The sequence below is a fragment of the Thunnus maccoyii genome, chromosome 10 (genome assembly GCF_910596095.1).
Source record: "Thunnus maccoyii chromosome 10, fThuMac1.1, whole genome shotgun sequence".
NCBI lineage: Eukaryota > Metazoa > Chordata > Actinopteri > Scombriformes > Scombridae > Thunnus > Thunnus maccoyii.
In genome coordinates this window covers 24,300,267-24,315,849 of record NC_056542.1, presented here as the reverse complement: position 1 = coordinate 24,315,849, position 15,583 = coordinate 24,300,267, and the positions used below count along the sequence as shown (strand labels likewise).

The window sequence follows — 15,583 nt, the reverse complement described above, 5'->3', positions numbered from 1 at the left end:
TGCAAAATCCCTTTTAGAGCTGAAACAATTTGTCGATTACTCACTTGACAGAAAAATAGTATTTTCGTAATAAATTCATCATTTAAGTACTTTTTCAAGCAAAAAAGCCAAATTTTCATACTTCATCTTTTTAGTTTTCAGGCCGTGCTGCTTTCTTTGTAATATGTGATGATAAACTGAATCTCTGGATGTTTTAGACTGATGGATGCATTAAGTCAAAATCACCTTCACTTAAATAGTGGTCATCATTTTTCACTATTTCCTGATACTTTAAAGACCAAACAATTAACTGATTAATTGTAAAAATCGGCAGACTTATTGATAATGAAAAGGTGCAGCTCTTAATTCCTTTCATCTGGATTCACCTGCTCAGTCCATTTCATGAAAAGCATCACCGAATCAGTTGTACCCTGTCGAACCAAATCAATTGTGTACCACAAAAAGAAGAAATAAAGAATCATTTTTAAAGCTAAACTGTTTATTGGTGGAGTGAATATTTGGTTCACCAGTAACATCTACTAGCATCGACAGGCATGACAGTATTTCCTCCTCATTCATTCAGCAGAGAAATCTCCACTACTACAGATTGTACATGAAAATATATGAATTTGAGATTTGCAAAATACAGTTAAGTCACAGTACAGTATGTACATAAATCACAGGTGTGCAAGATAAAGCCATGTTTGTAAATGGTAAGGAAATTAATACACAGGATCAGGGTCAAAACCTGGATTTTTTAATCAAGACGACCATACTGCTAAAACAAAAACAAATGAGGAACACTGTGACAGATCTTGAGATTTACCCAGATGCCTTTTAAGTTAAGACGGAACAAATTAGCAATCACAGCTGCTGATTTTAGCTCACTAAATGCCCACTGTTCATTTCATATTAGCCACAAAATTCTCGCCCTTCTTGATGGAGCCCTTCAGCTCGTCGATGGCATCAGCCACCAGCTTCTCCTCGAAGGCAGACAGCTTGCCCAGGCCGAGGTTCTTCTCAATGCCGTTCTTCCCCAGGAGGAGAGGCGTGGAGAAGTACTTGCACTCTGTTTCCTCAGACCTGACGAAGGAGCACTCCACCACTCCCTCTTTACCATTCATGGCATCGAGGACTGAGAAAGTGAAACGGGCACCAGCGTAGGCCATGGACAGGGTGGCAGATCCAGCTCCAGCCTTGGCCTTCACTACCTCTGTGCCAGCCTCCTGGATCCTGCCAGTCAGGGCAGACAGCTGGTCAGCAGGGAACTCAACTTTGGGTGTGCATTGGGAAATGAGGGGAATGATGGTCTTCCCAGCATGACCTCCAATGACTGGTACATTGACACGAGCTGGGTCAAGGCCTTTAAGCTCTGCCACGAAGGTATTTGCTCTGACAATGTCCAGGGTTGTGACGCCAAACACTTTGTTGGGGTTGTACACTCCGTGCTTCTTCATGACCTCTGATGTAATGGGGATGGTGGAGTTGACAGGGTTGGCGATAACGCAGATCATAGCCTCGGGGCAGTTGCGGGCACAGGCATCGGCCAAGGTGGCTACAATGGTGGCATTGGTGTTGAAAAGGTCATCGCGGGTCATACCAGGTTTTCTGGGCACACCGGCGGGGATGACCACGACGTCGCAGCCCTGCAGTGCGGCATCCAGCTGGTCGGGACCCATGTGGCCGGTAACATGAGCCCTTGTTTCGATGTGGCTGAGATCTGCAGCGACCCCGGGGGTGTGGGCAATATCATACAGGGAGAGGTGACTCACCAGGGGGCTATTCTTCAGCAGCAAGGAGAGCGGCTGGCCTATGCCGCCAGACGCGCCGAGCACCGCCACCTTGGCGTTGTTCTGCGAAGAGGTGGACAAGCTCCGGGCGAGGCTCACGGTAGGTCTCACGGCACGGGAAAACATTTTTGTTTCTGTTGTTTCTTTTCTCGATTTACTGAAAATAAAAACTACCTGAAGAGCCCCTCTCCTGTGTGACACCAACGTCCTCTAGCCACAAGCGAACAGGAAGACTCGTGAACTGTCATGCGTCGAAGATAAGGGGTCGAGCGTATTTTACGTCAAACTGCGTCAGCACGTACTGTTACGTCGCCGTCTTTATCTCCCAGCTTCTTTTTTTTCGGAGGAAAACAAAAGCCTGTTAACATCGGGAATTCGCTAAATTAGCATTGGAAATTAATGCAGTTACATGAACAGTGACTGTACACCAGGGCACGACAGCGAAATCTAACGGTACGTAGTTGCTGCGTTGTCTTGTGTCGCGAGAATAAGGTGTTCCTTGCTGTTTATGTCGCGTTGCTAAAATAAGCTAGCGCCGTGTCAGATGAACTCCGTCTATTTGCTGGAGTCAAAGTGCTGCCCTCAGCCTTGACAGCGTTGGCTACATCAGATATTATTGTTATGATCGTTTTGTCAGTCGATAAATCCTTCTGTGCTGTTTGACTCGTCTTTATACTTGTAACGGTAACTAACCAATTGCATTTGAGTAGCTGTAACGTATCTTACGTTGGCTCCACCAACGTTAATAGACTGTCATTAGTTAAGTTTGGTTAGTGTGAGTATTAACATCGTTAGCTGCCGATTTTACTTCAGAAATGTTCTCTCTGCTCATCACTGGCTCTGTCACTGGGCCAGCTGGGTAAGCACGAACTCGTACAGTTAGCTGACACAGTTCACTGCTTGTTGTCAGACAATTAACAGAGCAGCCCTTTGTTCAACACACTTAAGTAACCTCTTACATTTCAGTCATAGCTGAGTGAATGAATGTTAATTTGTAGCCAATCCGTTTTAACATAAGGCTTAAAATGTAATGTTTTGTCACACATGGTTTGATTGACAAATAATGTTTACATGAGGAATGACTGCATTAAAAACAAAAACATTTTCACCGACTGCTTTTTTCCCTTTGGCAGTGGCGAATTTGAAGGTCCATCAGCACTCCTAATGATACATCAGCATTAAGGCTACTTCCAGTAAGTATTAATTCAATATTTATAATTCCCAGTTTGCTCTCATCTTGGGATTGTTTGCTATTTAGTGACAGTAGTTCGTCTTATATTTTTTATTATCTTAACTACCCATCTTTTATTGTTGTCTTATTCAATGAACTCTTTTGCTTTTCAATTATTTTGGTGTGCATTAGTCTCCAAATCCATATTTACCATCTTGTACATTTGTTAATCATTTGTGAAACACTTTGAACTTGTACTTTGACTTGTATGAAAGGTGCTATAAAAATAAAGATTGATTGATTGATAGTTTGCAGTTGAGTGTGACCAGCAGTAAAATAAAAAGTCCTTTCAATGTAGATACTTAATCTCACAGGATTTTTACATCATTTGTTGACCTAAAAAAAATAACAACCACAATAATGATAATAATTTTGACATAAACTTGCTTTTTCAAAAAAAATACCGCTAATACAAGCCATAACTGTCTCTTACAATTGTCCCCTTTCCTCAGTACTTCCTAAGGATGGCTAGTTGTGGGGAGGTAGACCACTCTGTTAGCTCGCTTCCATCCAGTAAGAAAGGCGGCAACAGTGGTGGTGGAAGTGGGAACAGTGCAGAATCATCGTGTTCCAGCTCTAGCAACTCATCCCCAGCTCTGTCTGTACCGGAGTGTGCCATCTGTCTGCAGAGCTGCGTCCACCCAGTCCAACTGCCATGCCATCACGTCTTCTGTTTCCTGTGTGTGAAGGGAGCATCCTGGCAGAGCAAACGCTGTGCTCTCTGTAGACAGGAAGTACCGGATGACTTCCTGGAAAGGCCAACACTTCTCTCCCCGGAGGAGCTGAAGGCATCGGCAGGGGGTCGAGGTGGGGCAGCAAGTGATCACGCCTGGTACTACGAGGGCCGTAATGGTTGGTGGCAGTACGATGAGCGAACCAGCCGCGAGCTGGAGGACGCTTTCTCCAAGGGCAAGAAGACAGCTGAAATGCTGATTGCTGGGTTTTTGTATGTAGCCGACTTGGAGAACATGGTGCAGTACAGGCGCAATGAGCACGGTCGTAGACGCAAGATGAAGAGGGACGTTTTGGATATCCCCAAGAAGGGAGTGGCGGGACTGCGTTTGGACACTGAGGGTGGCACTGGGGCAATAGGGGCAGCAGGTCGAGAAAACTCAGCTGATGGGGCTGATACCACAGTAGCAGGTGTACAGCAGCAGGTTACAGGTATCTCCTCTACTGTTACAGCCCCTCCAGCCACTGCCAGACCTCCCACTTCCCTTGGTGGTCAGCCTGGCAGCAGCAGCGGCAGCAGCCCCTCTCTGGAGGATGCTCTTGCACAGCTGCAAATCAGCCCCAGGCCCACTCCTTCTCATGAGCGGTCTGAGGCTGGTGAAGGAGAGGAAGAAGACGAGGAGGAGGAGGCTTCACCCTCCAGGTCCTCTGACCCTCACACCTCCGTGGACGAGTCTGGCTCCGGAGACTGGAGCGACGATGAGGAAGAGGAGGATGAAGAGGAGGAGGGAGGAGATGGAGAACGTGTGGAGCCTTGGGAGGGTAGGCCACAGAGGCAAAGACTGAACCCAGAGGACAGAGCCCCCCCTGGTGCAGAGTCCACCTCTCCCCCTTCCTCATCCAGTAGCAGTGGAAGGTCCAGAATGCCTGATGGCCAGTGTACAGTGACTGAAGTGTAAAGTCATCATTGATACCATCATCACGGTCATTGATACCATCATAATGAAGCCTTTCCTTCACCAAATGGCTGTGTTCCATTCCATTAATTTATTCTTTACTTTATGCTGTCGTTCACTGTGTCACAGATCCGATGTGGGTGGTTTGCTTGGTACCACAGAAATGAAGTATTACACACTCAGTAACAAACATAACCATGTTTTTCAGTAAACAGTTAGTTTAGCAACCAAAGGTGGTGCCTCTTTCTGGCTCACAGTGATTCAGATGTATATGGATGATTTGTTTGTCACCAGCCAGTAGAAGTAATGTTGGTCTTCATGTTCTAGTACTGAGCGTTCTGGTACTGAGACAGCAGGTAGAGCTGTTTGCCAACAGTCAGATGGATACAGCATGTCGTTGTGAGCCATGAAATCTCAGATTCATAATTGTCTATCTAGCACATCATGTGAGGTAGGTGTAACAGACCTTTAGCATTTTGTTTACAGGCTGTCTGTTCTTTTTCAGAAAAGTGGAAGTTAAAAGGTCCAAGTGTCTCGCCAAATTGCTTCTGCAGAGCCTAGGTATTCTTTTGTTTTAAATTTATGATCCTGATACCCAAAGGGACTCTTGGAATCTGAGCCAGATCTGTGACATGAAGTGAGAGAAAGCATGAAAGGGGATCTTACTCCCGGATATGGAACTGTAGTGTGTCATTATCATTATCATGAACAGATGCATTGTAATCACCTACACGTTAACTCTCTCAGCTAACATAGCACGCAGAAATGAGCTTCTTAGAGCTCATCATCTGATTACTCTTGCAAAGAATTTATTCCTCAATAACTTGTTCCCAACCTCCACCTGACGTAGTTTCCTTGCTTCAGATTTAACAGTGTATGAAGCCTTTCCTTCAAAATTCTGAAACTTAACGGTTAACTTTTGCGAGTGAAGTCATTTTGAGGCACATTGTGTTTGGTTTGAAGAAAATCTTCAGGATGTTAATCCCCATTAAGAAAAGAAACATGAGTGCTTAATTCATAGTTTTCCAGCATAGTAATGTAACTCAGGAGCGTGCAGGATTATGTGGCTGCCTAACTAGGGTTTGTCTTAGATTTCATTTCAGTTAAATCTGAAGAGATTAAGAAACCTGTTTTAAATGAATGTGCATAAATAGATCACATATCAAATTCTCTTATATAAAAACTCTTCCCAGCTTGAAATAATTGGAATTTTAATGTGAAGTATCAGTGTTTTCCTTTTAAAGCTGTTGAGGCCTCTGTAGCCTCATAAGTATTGTCCCTGATGATGAAAGTATTCTCAATTGGTGTGTCACTAAAGTTTTGTGATTTGTGCATGTTTGAAGAGAGAGTTATTTAAACACTACTGGTCAGCAGGATGTTGAATTGATATTTTGGGTTTAGTTTCAGTAACTGTTTTTATTTTGTGTTTGTTTTTGCGTTTCTTATGGTTGTAAATCCTATCTTACATGTGATGTCCAAGGCAGTAAGAGAACAATAACATGCCATCGCTATTGGCCATCCTGCAGAAATTTCAAGTTTGTTATTTTATATTTCTTACGTGCTTACATCATCAGCTCACTATTAGCCTTTCCATTCTGAAGAATAAAGTTTGTGTAACAGTTTTTGCTTGGCAACTTTTTTTTTTGTTACATGGTTTGTAATTTAAGAATAAATTGTGTCATTTCATCATCCTAAAAGGATCTGCTTTTTGTCCTGTTGTCTTTAAATATTGGTGTATTTCTTGGCTTGAGTCAGTGTTATGTAAGAGGGACTATCAATGGGTCCATTGTAAGATTTCATCTCTTTTTCTCCACACCGCCACCTGTTATGATTCTTAGAAGAACAAAAAGAACAAACCCACATTCTGCCCAAGAGGAGGAGCTAAAGTAGTCAATATCCTTACTTTTCATAACAGCTCCCAAAATAAGTCTTGGATCAAAGTGATGATGCATGGACAAAAAAATGCCAATCATTATGGTTCACCTAATAAAGACAAAACTCATGTTTACTGATGAAAAATATATCTCTAGTTTGTATCAGCTTTTCTACAAGATGTAATTTTGGACCATATAGGCCAAGTGTTTATGTACTGATCATCATTACCATAAGGGGCCTCTTGACTTCTCTTCTTGGCTCACCTTGCAGTTGTTTGGTATTCTGACCACAGTAGCTATTAGCGCTCCAGTTGGGTGACTGGCCAGGAAACATACAACCTCTGAAAGGCCAACAAGAGATAAAGGCCTGGTTTCCTCAGGGGACCTGTCCCGCTCTTGCCATTACTGTCAGTTCACATTTGTGCTTTTGCAATGCCTCATTTACTGTATGAACTCAATTTAAATATGCAATGACAAATGAGCTACAAATTTGAAAATATTCTGGATGTGTTTTTCAGCTGTTAAATTTGGCCCGGCTTTGCAGCGTGGATGAGAGACAGAAAATCAGCCAGATAATGCTCTTACCTACAACTGATAATCTCTATAGAATAGAAACAGAGAGCGGATCTTCAAGGCCATAGTGACATATCACGAGCGCAGAAGGATAAGCTGAATTAAGCAGAAAAACTGAGGTAAAGAGGAGGGAAGTGCAGCAGTAATACTTTGAATCCTGCAGACAGATACTGATGTCTCATGCTTGTTATATCTCGTCAGTATCTATTGTATTTGTACGTTGCTTTTATCTGTCTGCTTCAATTACACTCAGCCTGGCATGATCTAATCATTACCATAATCACATTTTAAAGGGACATGGAGGAAAGACAGTGTTCGTTTGTTTGACCGATGGGAACAGAGGAGATTTAGACAATGGGGAATGTAGTTCTTCAGGTCCTTGTTTTCATCCATACTGGAAATATAATAACATGGAACAATACAGCACATTCACCACTTTACTAGACTACATATTATAAAATGATGTGTGTAATAAAGAAAACAATATCAGCCATAAACAGGAAACTGTACTAAACAGTATTAATGAAACAACCAACATCATTTTTTAGGTCAGCTGACAATTTTCAACACATTTTTGTGAACAGAAGACTGCAGAATCCAATTTCTAAAATATGATCCCCAAAGATACAGGGGAGTTTTTATTTATGGGGTTAATATTTATGGTGGAATAGGCAGCTTCCAGGTGCCACCTATTCCACTTGGGGGCACCTCAGCGTCCTCTTGATCACATTCTTCATATATATTATAAATCCATTATAATTTTGTTTTCCTGTTTAAAGTCCCTATACTGCAGGCATAATGTCACATCGAGAGACACCAAACAGCTATTAAAGTATGTGATAATGAGCAATGTCTCATTAGTGGAGGCAAAAAACACTGGATTTATCACAATCAGTTCAGTAATGTCAAAGGTGGTGTAGCACCTCTCCGAACGACACCTTCTACACAAATTTGACCTGTACAGGGTTTTTAAAAATGATTCTTTGCTGATCTGAGATTCTCAGATCTAAAAACACAAGACAGACACTTTGGGAAAACTTTGATCAGCTCATTTATGTTTGGATTTGCTGGCCAGTGCCTGCAGGTTAGCCGGACCACCCCACACTGTGCCAAATACATCCTTCTCAGTCCTCAGAGCCTCTGACAGAGGGAGCTCTCTCCCCGACAACACTACCTTCTTCACAGCCTGGATCACTGGGGCAGGCCCTTTTGTATAGTGACTGAGCCAGTTTTCAGCCTGCTGTAGGAGAGTCCCTGCGTCTTCCTCTACCTGAGGGACCTCCATGACTCCATCTGCCAGTCCAATCTGTAGCCCAAAATCAGGGTCTACTTTTAGAGCGCCGCCGAGCAACTTGAGTGAATTCTGGCTTCCGATAATGCGGACAAGTCGTGCGGCACCGCCCCAGCCTGGAACCAGACCCATGTGTTTGTGGACAAACTGGATCACGCTGCCAGAGGCCATTAATCTACAAGAGACAAAGATTATGAGCAATTTCATATGACTGTGCAAAAAAGAACCTGAGGTTCATCAAAAAGAAAAGTATTACTCGCTTACATTTGCTTATATAAAAACATTACCTGAAATCGCAGGCAGTGGTAAGTTCTGCGCCTCCTCCCAGCGCTCTCCCCTCCACCAGAGCAACAGAGATCAAAGGCAGCCTGCGCTGAGAACACAATTCTGTCAGGATACTGTAATGCACATTACATAACAGCACAACTCCAACTTCTTTTAGCTCTTTTGATGCTGTTGCAGTCTGCGTAGACATTTAGTAGAGTACTGCGAGGGGAAAATGAGAGCTCTTACCTTAGTAGTCTTGTGAGAGTATTCTGCATGAACATACACATCTTCATCCCATCCTACAAGGCAAAATAAACATCATTTAGAGACCAACAGGCGTTAAAGTCCCAAGAATATGCATTAAAAAAATCAAAACAAGTAAAGATGCAGGTAGGCAGAAATGTTTGACTCTCCTGTCCTACCTGTGGGTTAGATATTGCTCTGACAGCGTTGAGGTCCGACCCAGAGCAGAAAGTTCCAGCAGCACCCTGGACAATGAGGCCTTTGCCTTCTGTCCAGTTCTCCAGTTGGCTCACCTTCTCCTCCAGATCTACCATCATACTGCCTGGGAGGAAGGCAGGACTCTGTCTTATCACACACTTAACACACTGATTATGCACAAATTCATTTCATCCTGACAGTATCAATTCCACACTAATTCATTTCAAAATGATTAGTGTTTAGAGTCACCTTACCGGAGAAGGCATTCATGCGGGAGGGGTTGTTGACGGTCAGTACAGCGATGCCAGACTCCTGTTTGAGCAGATCGATGGAGCCTCCAGCAAAGGCCTGCAGCTTCTCTCTAATCTCCTCCGGGTTGAAGTCATGGATGCTGGAGTAAACACAGCCACTGCTCTGTCTCTGCAGCAGCCTTAGAGGAACAATATTTATAAGATTCTTAAAATCCAATCAATCACATTCAACCAACACACAAATCTGGCTCTCACAGAGGTTTAGAAAGATTTAGATTTATATACAATATTAACGTATTGATGGTTGGTTTTTGTAGAAGTGTGTTAATTGATATATCAGTACCAATCAAACCGAATGTGCATATGTGTAACTGTGGTATAAAGAAATAGTATGCTGAATGGGAATCGGACTATTCTTGCTCAGGAATGAAAGTTAACACTTGCACTCACAAACAGGAGGATGAATGCTTTTAATACACTCCCTTACCTCTCTATAAATCAGGCTGATGTAGATATCATACCAAGCAACTCGCACAAACTTCTAAAATATAAAAATATACTATCTCTTATTCTGACTCACTGTAGTTATAAGTCAGAATCAGAGACGTTATTATTACATATTAACATTTTATAAATGTGAGCACCTGAGAAAAGTGTTTGCTAGATTTGTCTGTGTTTGCGATTTGTGAACAATTATATGGGTCCAACTGCATAGACTTGATGTTCCTTTATTTATGACTTTATTTACCGTCGCCAGCATAGTGATGAATAAATAATGCTGGCTTGGCTCCTTTACCTGGCCCAGGCTCCACCATTACCACTGCCCCTCAGGAGATGTCGTCTCAGTGCACAGAGAACCATCCTGATGCAGCACAGAGATAAAAGAAAATGGGAGAGTTTACTTTCATCGGGGGAAATAACAGTACCTGAGAAACAGCATTTTATATTAAAAAAAAACATTTCCATCAAGATACCCTGCTGATGCAGAAAAATACAATAGCTATTGCTTATCAGCATGTTGTAAAATTAAATTTAACAGAGTTTAACAAGTTCATTCCTCTAACTTTTGACAAAAGGAACTAACAGCAGAAATTAACTCACAAATGGTCCTGATGGTGGTTAATCTGTGGGCCTTTTTGACAGTGGACATGTTGACTTGTCATAGTGGGAAAAATACAGGTGTTCCTAATAACATTTATGATGGCTCCATTATATTCACATGTCCAATAAGCCATGACAGTGAGTCAGCATGCACAATACCACAACCCTGAAACTGAAGCAGCTAAATGGAATTCAGCCATCATTCATTTTACTATTTACACCTGTGTTTCTCCTAAAATGAAGTGTCAAGATATCTTCTGTGAAAAAGGCCTATTAAGATACAAAGTGTGTACTCTACTGGCAGTGCTACTGAGATGTATTTGATCGCTCACAAAAGCTATTTAGTAGGATGAACTACAACTACCATGTTTTTCTTAAGTTCCTACTATTACTATGGGCCCACTACAGCAAGCGCTCATGTAGCTTATAATTTTTATGAAAGGGATTGATATTAAAGACCTTACACACTCATAGTCAACCCACACAGATGCTTTCATTCATACTGTCTAATAAGCAAACTGAACTTGATTGACAGCCCCCCTCAATCCCCTGTTAGATGTGTTGCACCAGTTAGGACAATTTAGACTGTACATAGAGTTTGTGACACCATGTAATTCCCAGCATATTCAACCTGGCTACAGGTCTAATTTGTCAGGGCAATTAAAAACACCTGTGTGGGTGTTTTTAATGATGCCCAGACACAGTGAGAGCTGGGCTTCTCAACAGCTACTGAAGGAGGACGTTTAAAAACATTTAAACTGGGAAAAGCACATAAAAACACTTCAAGAGATCCAGTATGTGCTTAGTGTGTGAGTACTGTATTAGTGGCAGTAAACGTAAAGCTGCCATAGCTGACATTTAGAAATTTAACTTACATTCACACTCAAATATGTCGTTTTTTACTGGCAAAAACAGAAGCACTTGAATAGGTTGCTAATGTCATCAAACAGGATGTGAGATTAGCTCTGTAACAGCACTGCTACACGTTAATTTTTTTTTATGTAAATCATACAGAATTCGTTTAATGTTTACTTTCCTGACTGATTCATGTTAAAACCTGGTCTTGCCTTTCATAAAGCACAAATGCATCAAAGTTTTGAATGATTTTAAAAACTTTTAAAAGGTCCCTTTCTAACTGTGGGACGTACACATACATACGAGTTGCAGACAAATTAATATATTTCTTTTATCTACCGCAAATACAAAACATTTAGCGACAAAAACGCAAACACCAACCTTGTGAGTCGAGTGGTGTTCCTCTAAAATTCTTCCCTCTGGAAACAAGAGCGCTTCGAAAACAGTGGCAGCACACACAAATGTAGTTCTTCATTCTGTCCACGGGGGGGCGGAATAATACTGCCACGCTGGGATTAATTTGTACACTGTCACCTCTTGCAAAGAGGGACAAAAATGTGTAATTGTTATATTGGGCTACATACATTTTACACAGCACCCTAAAGCCATAACATGTTGAACATGAACTGTGGTGCACTGTAAGTCATTATAGGCCTATGTGCACTGCACAGAGAGATCTGCTCTTTGTCTGTCATAACTCTGTAAACACAGCATACTGAAGAACTGGTGCTTCAGACATGTCCTTATTTGACAAGGGGCTTCAAATAACACTCACAAGTTATAGTACAGTGCTGGCCCAGGCAGCCAACAGTTATATTAACATGGCCTATGAAGGTGAAACGGCAAAAAAAAAAAAAAGTATTTTTCTTTTGGTGTAATTTAAGCTGTGTAATGCCAATGTGTTCGACACCAATGAGCAGACTGATTCTAAAAGGCAATATTGCTGTGGATACTTCCAAGTCTAACACCATGTCAGCGTCTTGTCAAACAACAGCCCGCTCTGAGATTTGGTTTCATGTCTTGCCAAGTCAAACATTTAAAACTGTGTACATCTTCAGATGAAAGTGATAATAATCATTCAGTGGTATTAAACAAGAGGGTTTAGAATAATGGATGACGTTAAGATTAGGGTTATTTTCTCCTGTGCTGGAACAGTGCAAACATGTGGTGATAAGACAAAAGAAAAAAGCATTCTTAGAAGATGTCTTCCCAGTTTGAGGAATAGTCCACTCCTCCTAGAAACATGTAATATCATACCAACAGGGACCACCACCTTTCTGAGGGGCAGTAAAAAGTGTGAAATGCTCTGGGATCATAGTACTGTGCAAACACAGTCATAAACTGCTGCTGACCTGTTGGCACACTATTTAGATAATTTGTCTAAGCTGAGTAATACTGAGGTCCATGGATTCGTACAACTTTAAGTGTGCGTAGGAGACAGATGGAAGGTCAAAGGAGAGATGAATGTTATGTTCAGACAGTGAGACAGACAGGCATAAAACAAACAAACAGGAAAGAAAAGTTTATACAAAGACCAAGAGATGGTGCAGGGAAAAAAGAGAGAAATGTGCCAAAAGCAGAGGGGGGTTACTAGGACTTTCTGTCCTGTGGTCTACTGGAAGCATAAATCCTTCACTTCTATCCACAGCAGTGAACATCTCTGTGAAAACAAACTGAGAAAACCAGTAATACCTTTCTGCTTCACTTGGATTACTGAGGATTCCAGAGACATGTTGAATCAAAGGTCTGACACCAATTTCAGGGTTGCAAAAGTGAGCATGTGAGCACATTTGAAGAGGAATTGGCAAAACATTGTGGCTGCTCACGTACCAATAACCATCACTGATCTAACATCTGCATTAAGTTTATCTTGGAAGCATATGGTTTCACAATAATATTCAAAGGAATCCCCCCAATTTTCTGCACATGCCCTTTGAAGTACAATTATATACTCAGATAAGCTATTTAAGACACAGTAACACTATTGTATCAGATTTGATCAGATATGTGTGTAGATAATGATCAATAAAATGTATTTTTCCATAAATAAGTGCCTTTTTCAGACTCCTCCATGACTGTACCACAAATGCAAAAGGTCATCAGCAAGGATACAGTGCACTGCATCCAAGACTGCCATAGAGCCAGCTCTGTTTTAAAGTCCACACCTCTCCGATCTATTTAAAAGTGGGGAAGGAATTCAAAAAGGTCGGTGGGACTCTTCCCAGACAAGCATTCCAGACACGCTGACTCTCCATGCTCTGTACAGTACATCCAGCTAGGTCAGCTAGCCTGCAACCTGTTTCTAAATATCACTCTGTGAAGTGCAGCACCTGGGGAAGGACATGGCTTAATTTAATTTGCATACATAGTGGACAAGTCACCCACCAGTGAGTGCAAATGATTGTCAATTTTGACCTCTGTGTATGTGTGATGGGCTGGCAGCTTGTCCAGAGTGTTCCTCCTCCCTCATGAATGTTCATTCTAAATCCATTTTATAACTGTGCCTGTCCACTTCCATTCATCATCTGCTCAGCCCCTTCAGTCATTTTGAATAAATTCAGCCCTGCTGTTTCATGATCCATCCGGATATTAGTGATGCAGCCGCAGACTCCAGCTGATAATGGAAGCCTGTCTGAAATTACTACCTGGCTAATGGGAGAGAGAGAGAAAGACAAAGAAATGCGTGCTCATTGTACTCATATTTCTCTGGTCACATGCACAAATATTGTTGCATGTATGTATGTATGTATGTATGTATGTCTGTGTGTGTGTGTGTGTATGTGGCCTCTAATGTGATGCATCAACGTACTGATCGATATGCAGCTGTCTGAGGCTCCACAGGAAGTCAGGGAATGCGCTGCAGTCAGCAAGCCTCTATACCAACTGACCAAGATAAGAAAACACATGCACACACACGCACACACACACACACACACAGACACAGATCAGATAAGTGCCAGTAAAGGTCTATTTCAGGGCAGGAAGAATGGCAGGTTGGCAGGTGCCGGAGGCTCTCAGGGGCCTGAAGGTTTCCTGTGTGGAGTGCAGGGTGGTCAGTGGAGCTGGAGGGCAGAGAGCCAGGAGACACCGGCGGGCCAACAAACACTTTTCCACAGCAGCAGCTACTAGGATGTGTCTGCAGCAAGACACACCAATTCACACCATTAAATGACAAAATAATATGTACTATATATTTGAAACTTTCGCTCAATTGTGCAAACATAAACATCAACTACAAGTAGTGTTTACTCAAAATTGCCATAAATTACCTTAATCTCTATTGGGAAAGAAGAAAATATTCTCTTTATTGTTGTTGTTAAACAGGGGAATGCAAAGATGTCTACCAGCCAATCAGGTTTTACCATATGGTCTAGCTTCACAATTTTTTTAGCAAAAGCACAGGGAACGCCACTGGCCAAAATTAAACCTGGACACTGGTTAACACCACTGCTAGTTATAATTCCTATGCCGTATAGTGAGTGAAAATTGTATCTCAGTTCAGTAATACAGCAGCCATCAGGCCCCAAGAGCTGGAAACTGCAGTAAGGACCTGTTCTGGTCTTGACAGATCAAATCAGATCACATAGTGTGCCTGGCCAGTGGATGCTGTGTGTCTTTGTTTGGATAAGGAAATTTACTCTGATTAGTTCCTTGACTGAAGGGGTGTTAAGCAAATCACCCACTATAGTGTAGCAGGACTGAAATCCTGAGCATATACAGCAATGTACACAGCGCAGTTGAATGACACATGGCTGACAATCACTGTCATTAACATCACAGTAATCACATGCCCATAATCATATAATTGCTACATCTAGACTTTATGTCAATGTTGCACAACTGTCTGTAGCCACATGCAACTGCAATCATTTTAAGTTCCCTTTCACTCAAAAAAATGTGTTTGCTTATTGTCAATTTACTTGAATGTTTGACCTTCACTGTGCGGACATACCAGAAGGATGTTTTCATATTCATCTGCTGAAAGGAGACATTTTCTCTGAGCTCACCTTGAACCTGTCTCGCAGGCAGTTGTAGTCCAATGTGCAGCTTACATAAGTGTGATGTGGAAACATGAATCCTCCAGTGCACATACACTGAAACGGAGAAAGGAATGTATCTAGTATCCAGTAGTTTAACTTTTGAGAGGAAACACATGTGCATATTCATAAATCCTGGATTTTTCAATGAGGGAAAAGGAGCAGATGTCATTTTAAGAATTTCTAACTAGATTATTAAACTTTTTTGTGGAAACACTATAGTAGTCACAGATTATGATTCAAAGGGGAGTATTTTTATATGTCT

At 41.9% G+C, this 15,583-nt stretch overlaps 3 protein-coding genes across 5 annotated transcripts; 1 reads left to right on the top strand and 2 right to left on the bottom strand.

Annotated features, from left to right (window-relative positions):
- Positions 1-457: 457 nt before the first annotated feature.
- On the bottom strand, positions 458-1,995 carry mdh2 (malate dehydrogenase 2, NAD (mitochondrial)). The gene has a single exon (XM_042424643.1). It carries the CDS (start codon positions 1,893-1,895, stop codon positions 882-884), a length of 1,014 nt encoding a protein of 337 aa, XP_042280577.1. The 5' UTR covers positions 1,896-1,995; the 3' UTR covers positions 458-881.
- Positions 1,996-2,076: 81 nt separating this feature from the next.
- On the top strand, positions 2,077-6,328 carry LOC121906003 (E3 ubiquitin-protein ligase rnf146-like). Its single transcript, XM_042424642.1, has 3 exons — positions 2,077-2,222; positions 2,903-2,962; positions 3,453-6,328. The coding sequence occupies exon 3, from the start codon at positions 3,465-3,467 to the stop codon at positions 4,629-4,631; it is 1,167 nt and encodes a 388-aa protein (XP_042280576.1). The 5' UTR covers positions 2,077-2,222; positions 2,903-2,962; positions 3,453-3,464; the 3' UTR covers positions 4,632-6,328.
- Positions 6,329-7,676: 1,348 nt separating this feature from the next.
- echdc1 (enoyl CoA hydratase domain containing 1) lies at positions 7,677-11,711 on the bottom strand. 3 transcript variants are annotated; one of them, XM_042424159.1, is made up of 7 exons: positions 11,663-11,711; positions 10,122-10,187; positions 9,329-9,504; positions 9,056-9,198; positions 8,880-8,932; positions 8,654-8,734; positions 7,677-8,541 (listed from the first exon to the last, which is right to left on the bottom strand). In XM_042424159.1, exons 2-7 carry the CDS (start codon positions 10,184-10,186, stop codon positions 8,124-8,126), a joined length of 936 nt encoding a protein of 311 aa, XP_042280093.1. In that variant the 5' UTR covers position 10,187; positions 11,663-11,711; the 3' UTR covers positions 7,677-8,123. The 3 variants fall into 3 exon arrangements, with proteins under 3 accessions (XP_042280093.1, XP_042280092.1, XP_042280094.1); XM_042424158.1 differs by lacking the exon at positions 11,663-11,711 and adding an exon at positions 11,302-11,591; XM_042424160.1 differs by lacking the exons at positions 10,122-10,187; positions 11,663-11,711 and having other exon boundaries at positions 9,056-9,194; positions 9,329-9,414.
- Positions 11,712-15,583: the final 3,872 nt, after the last annotated feature.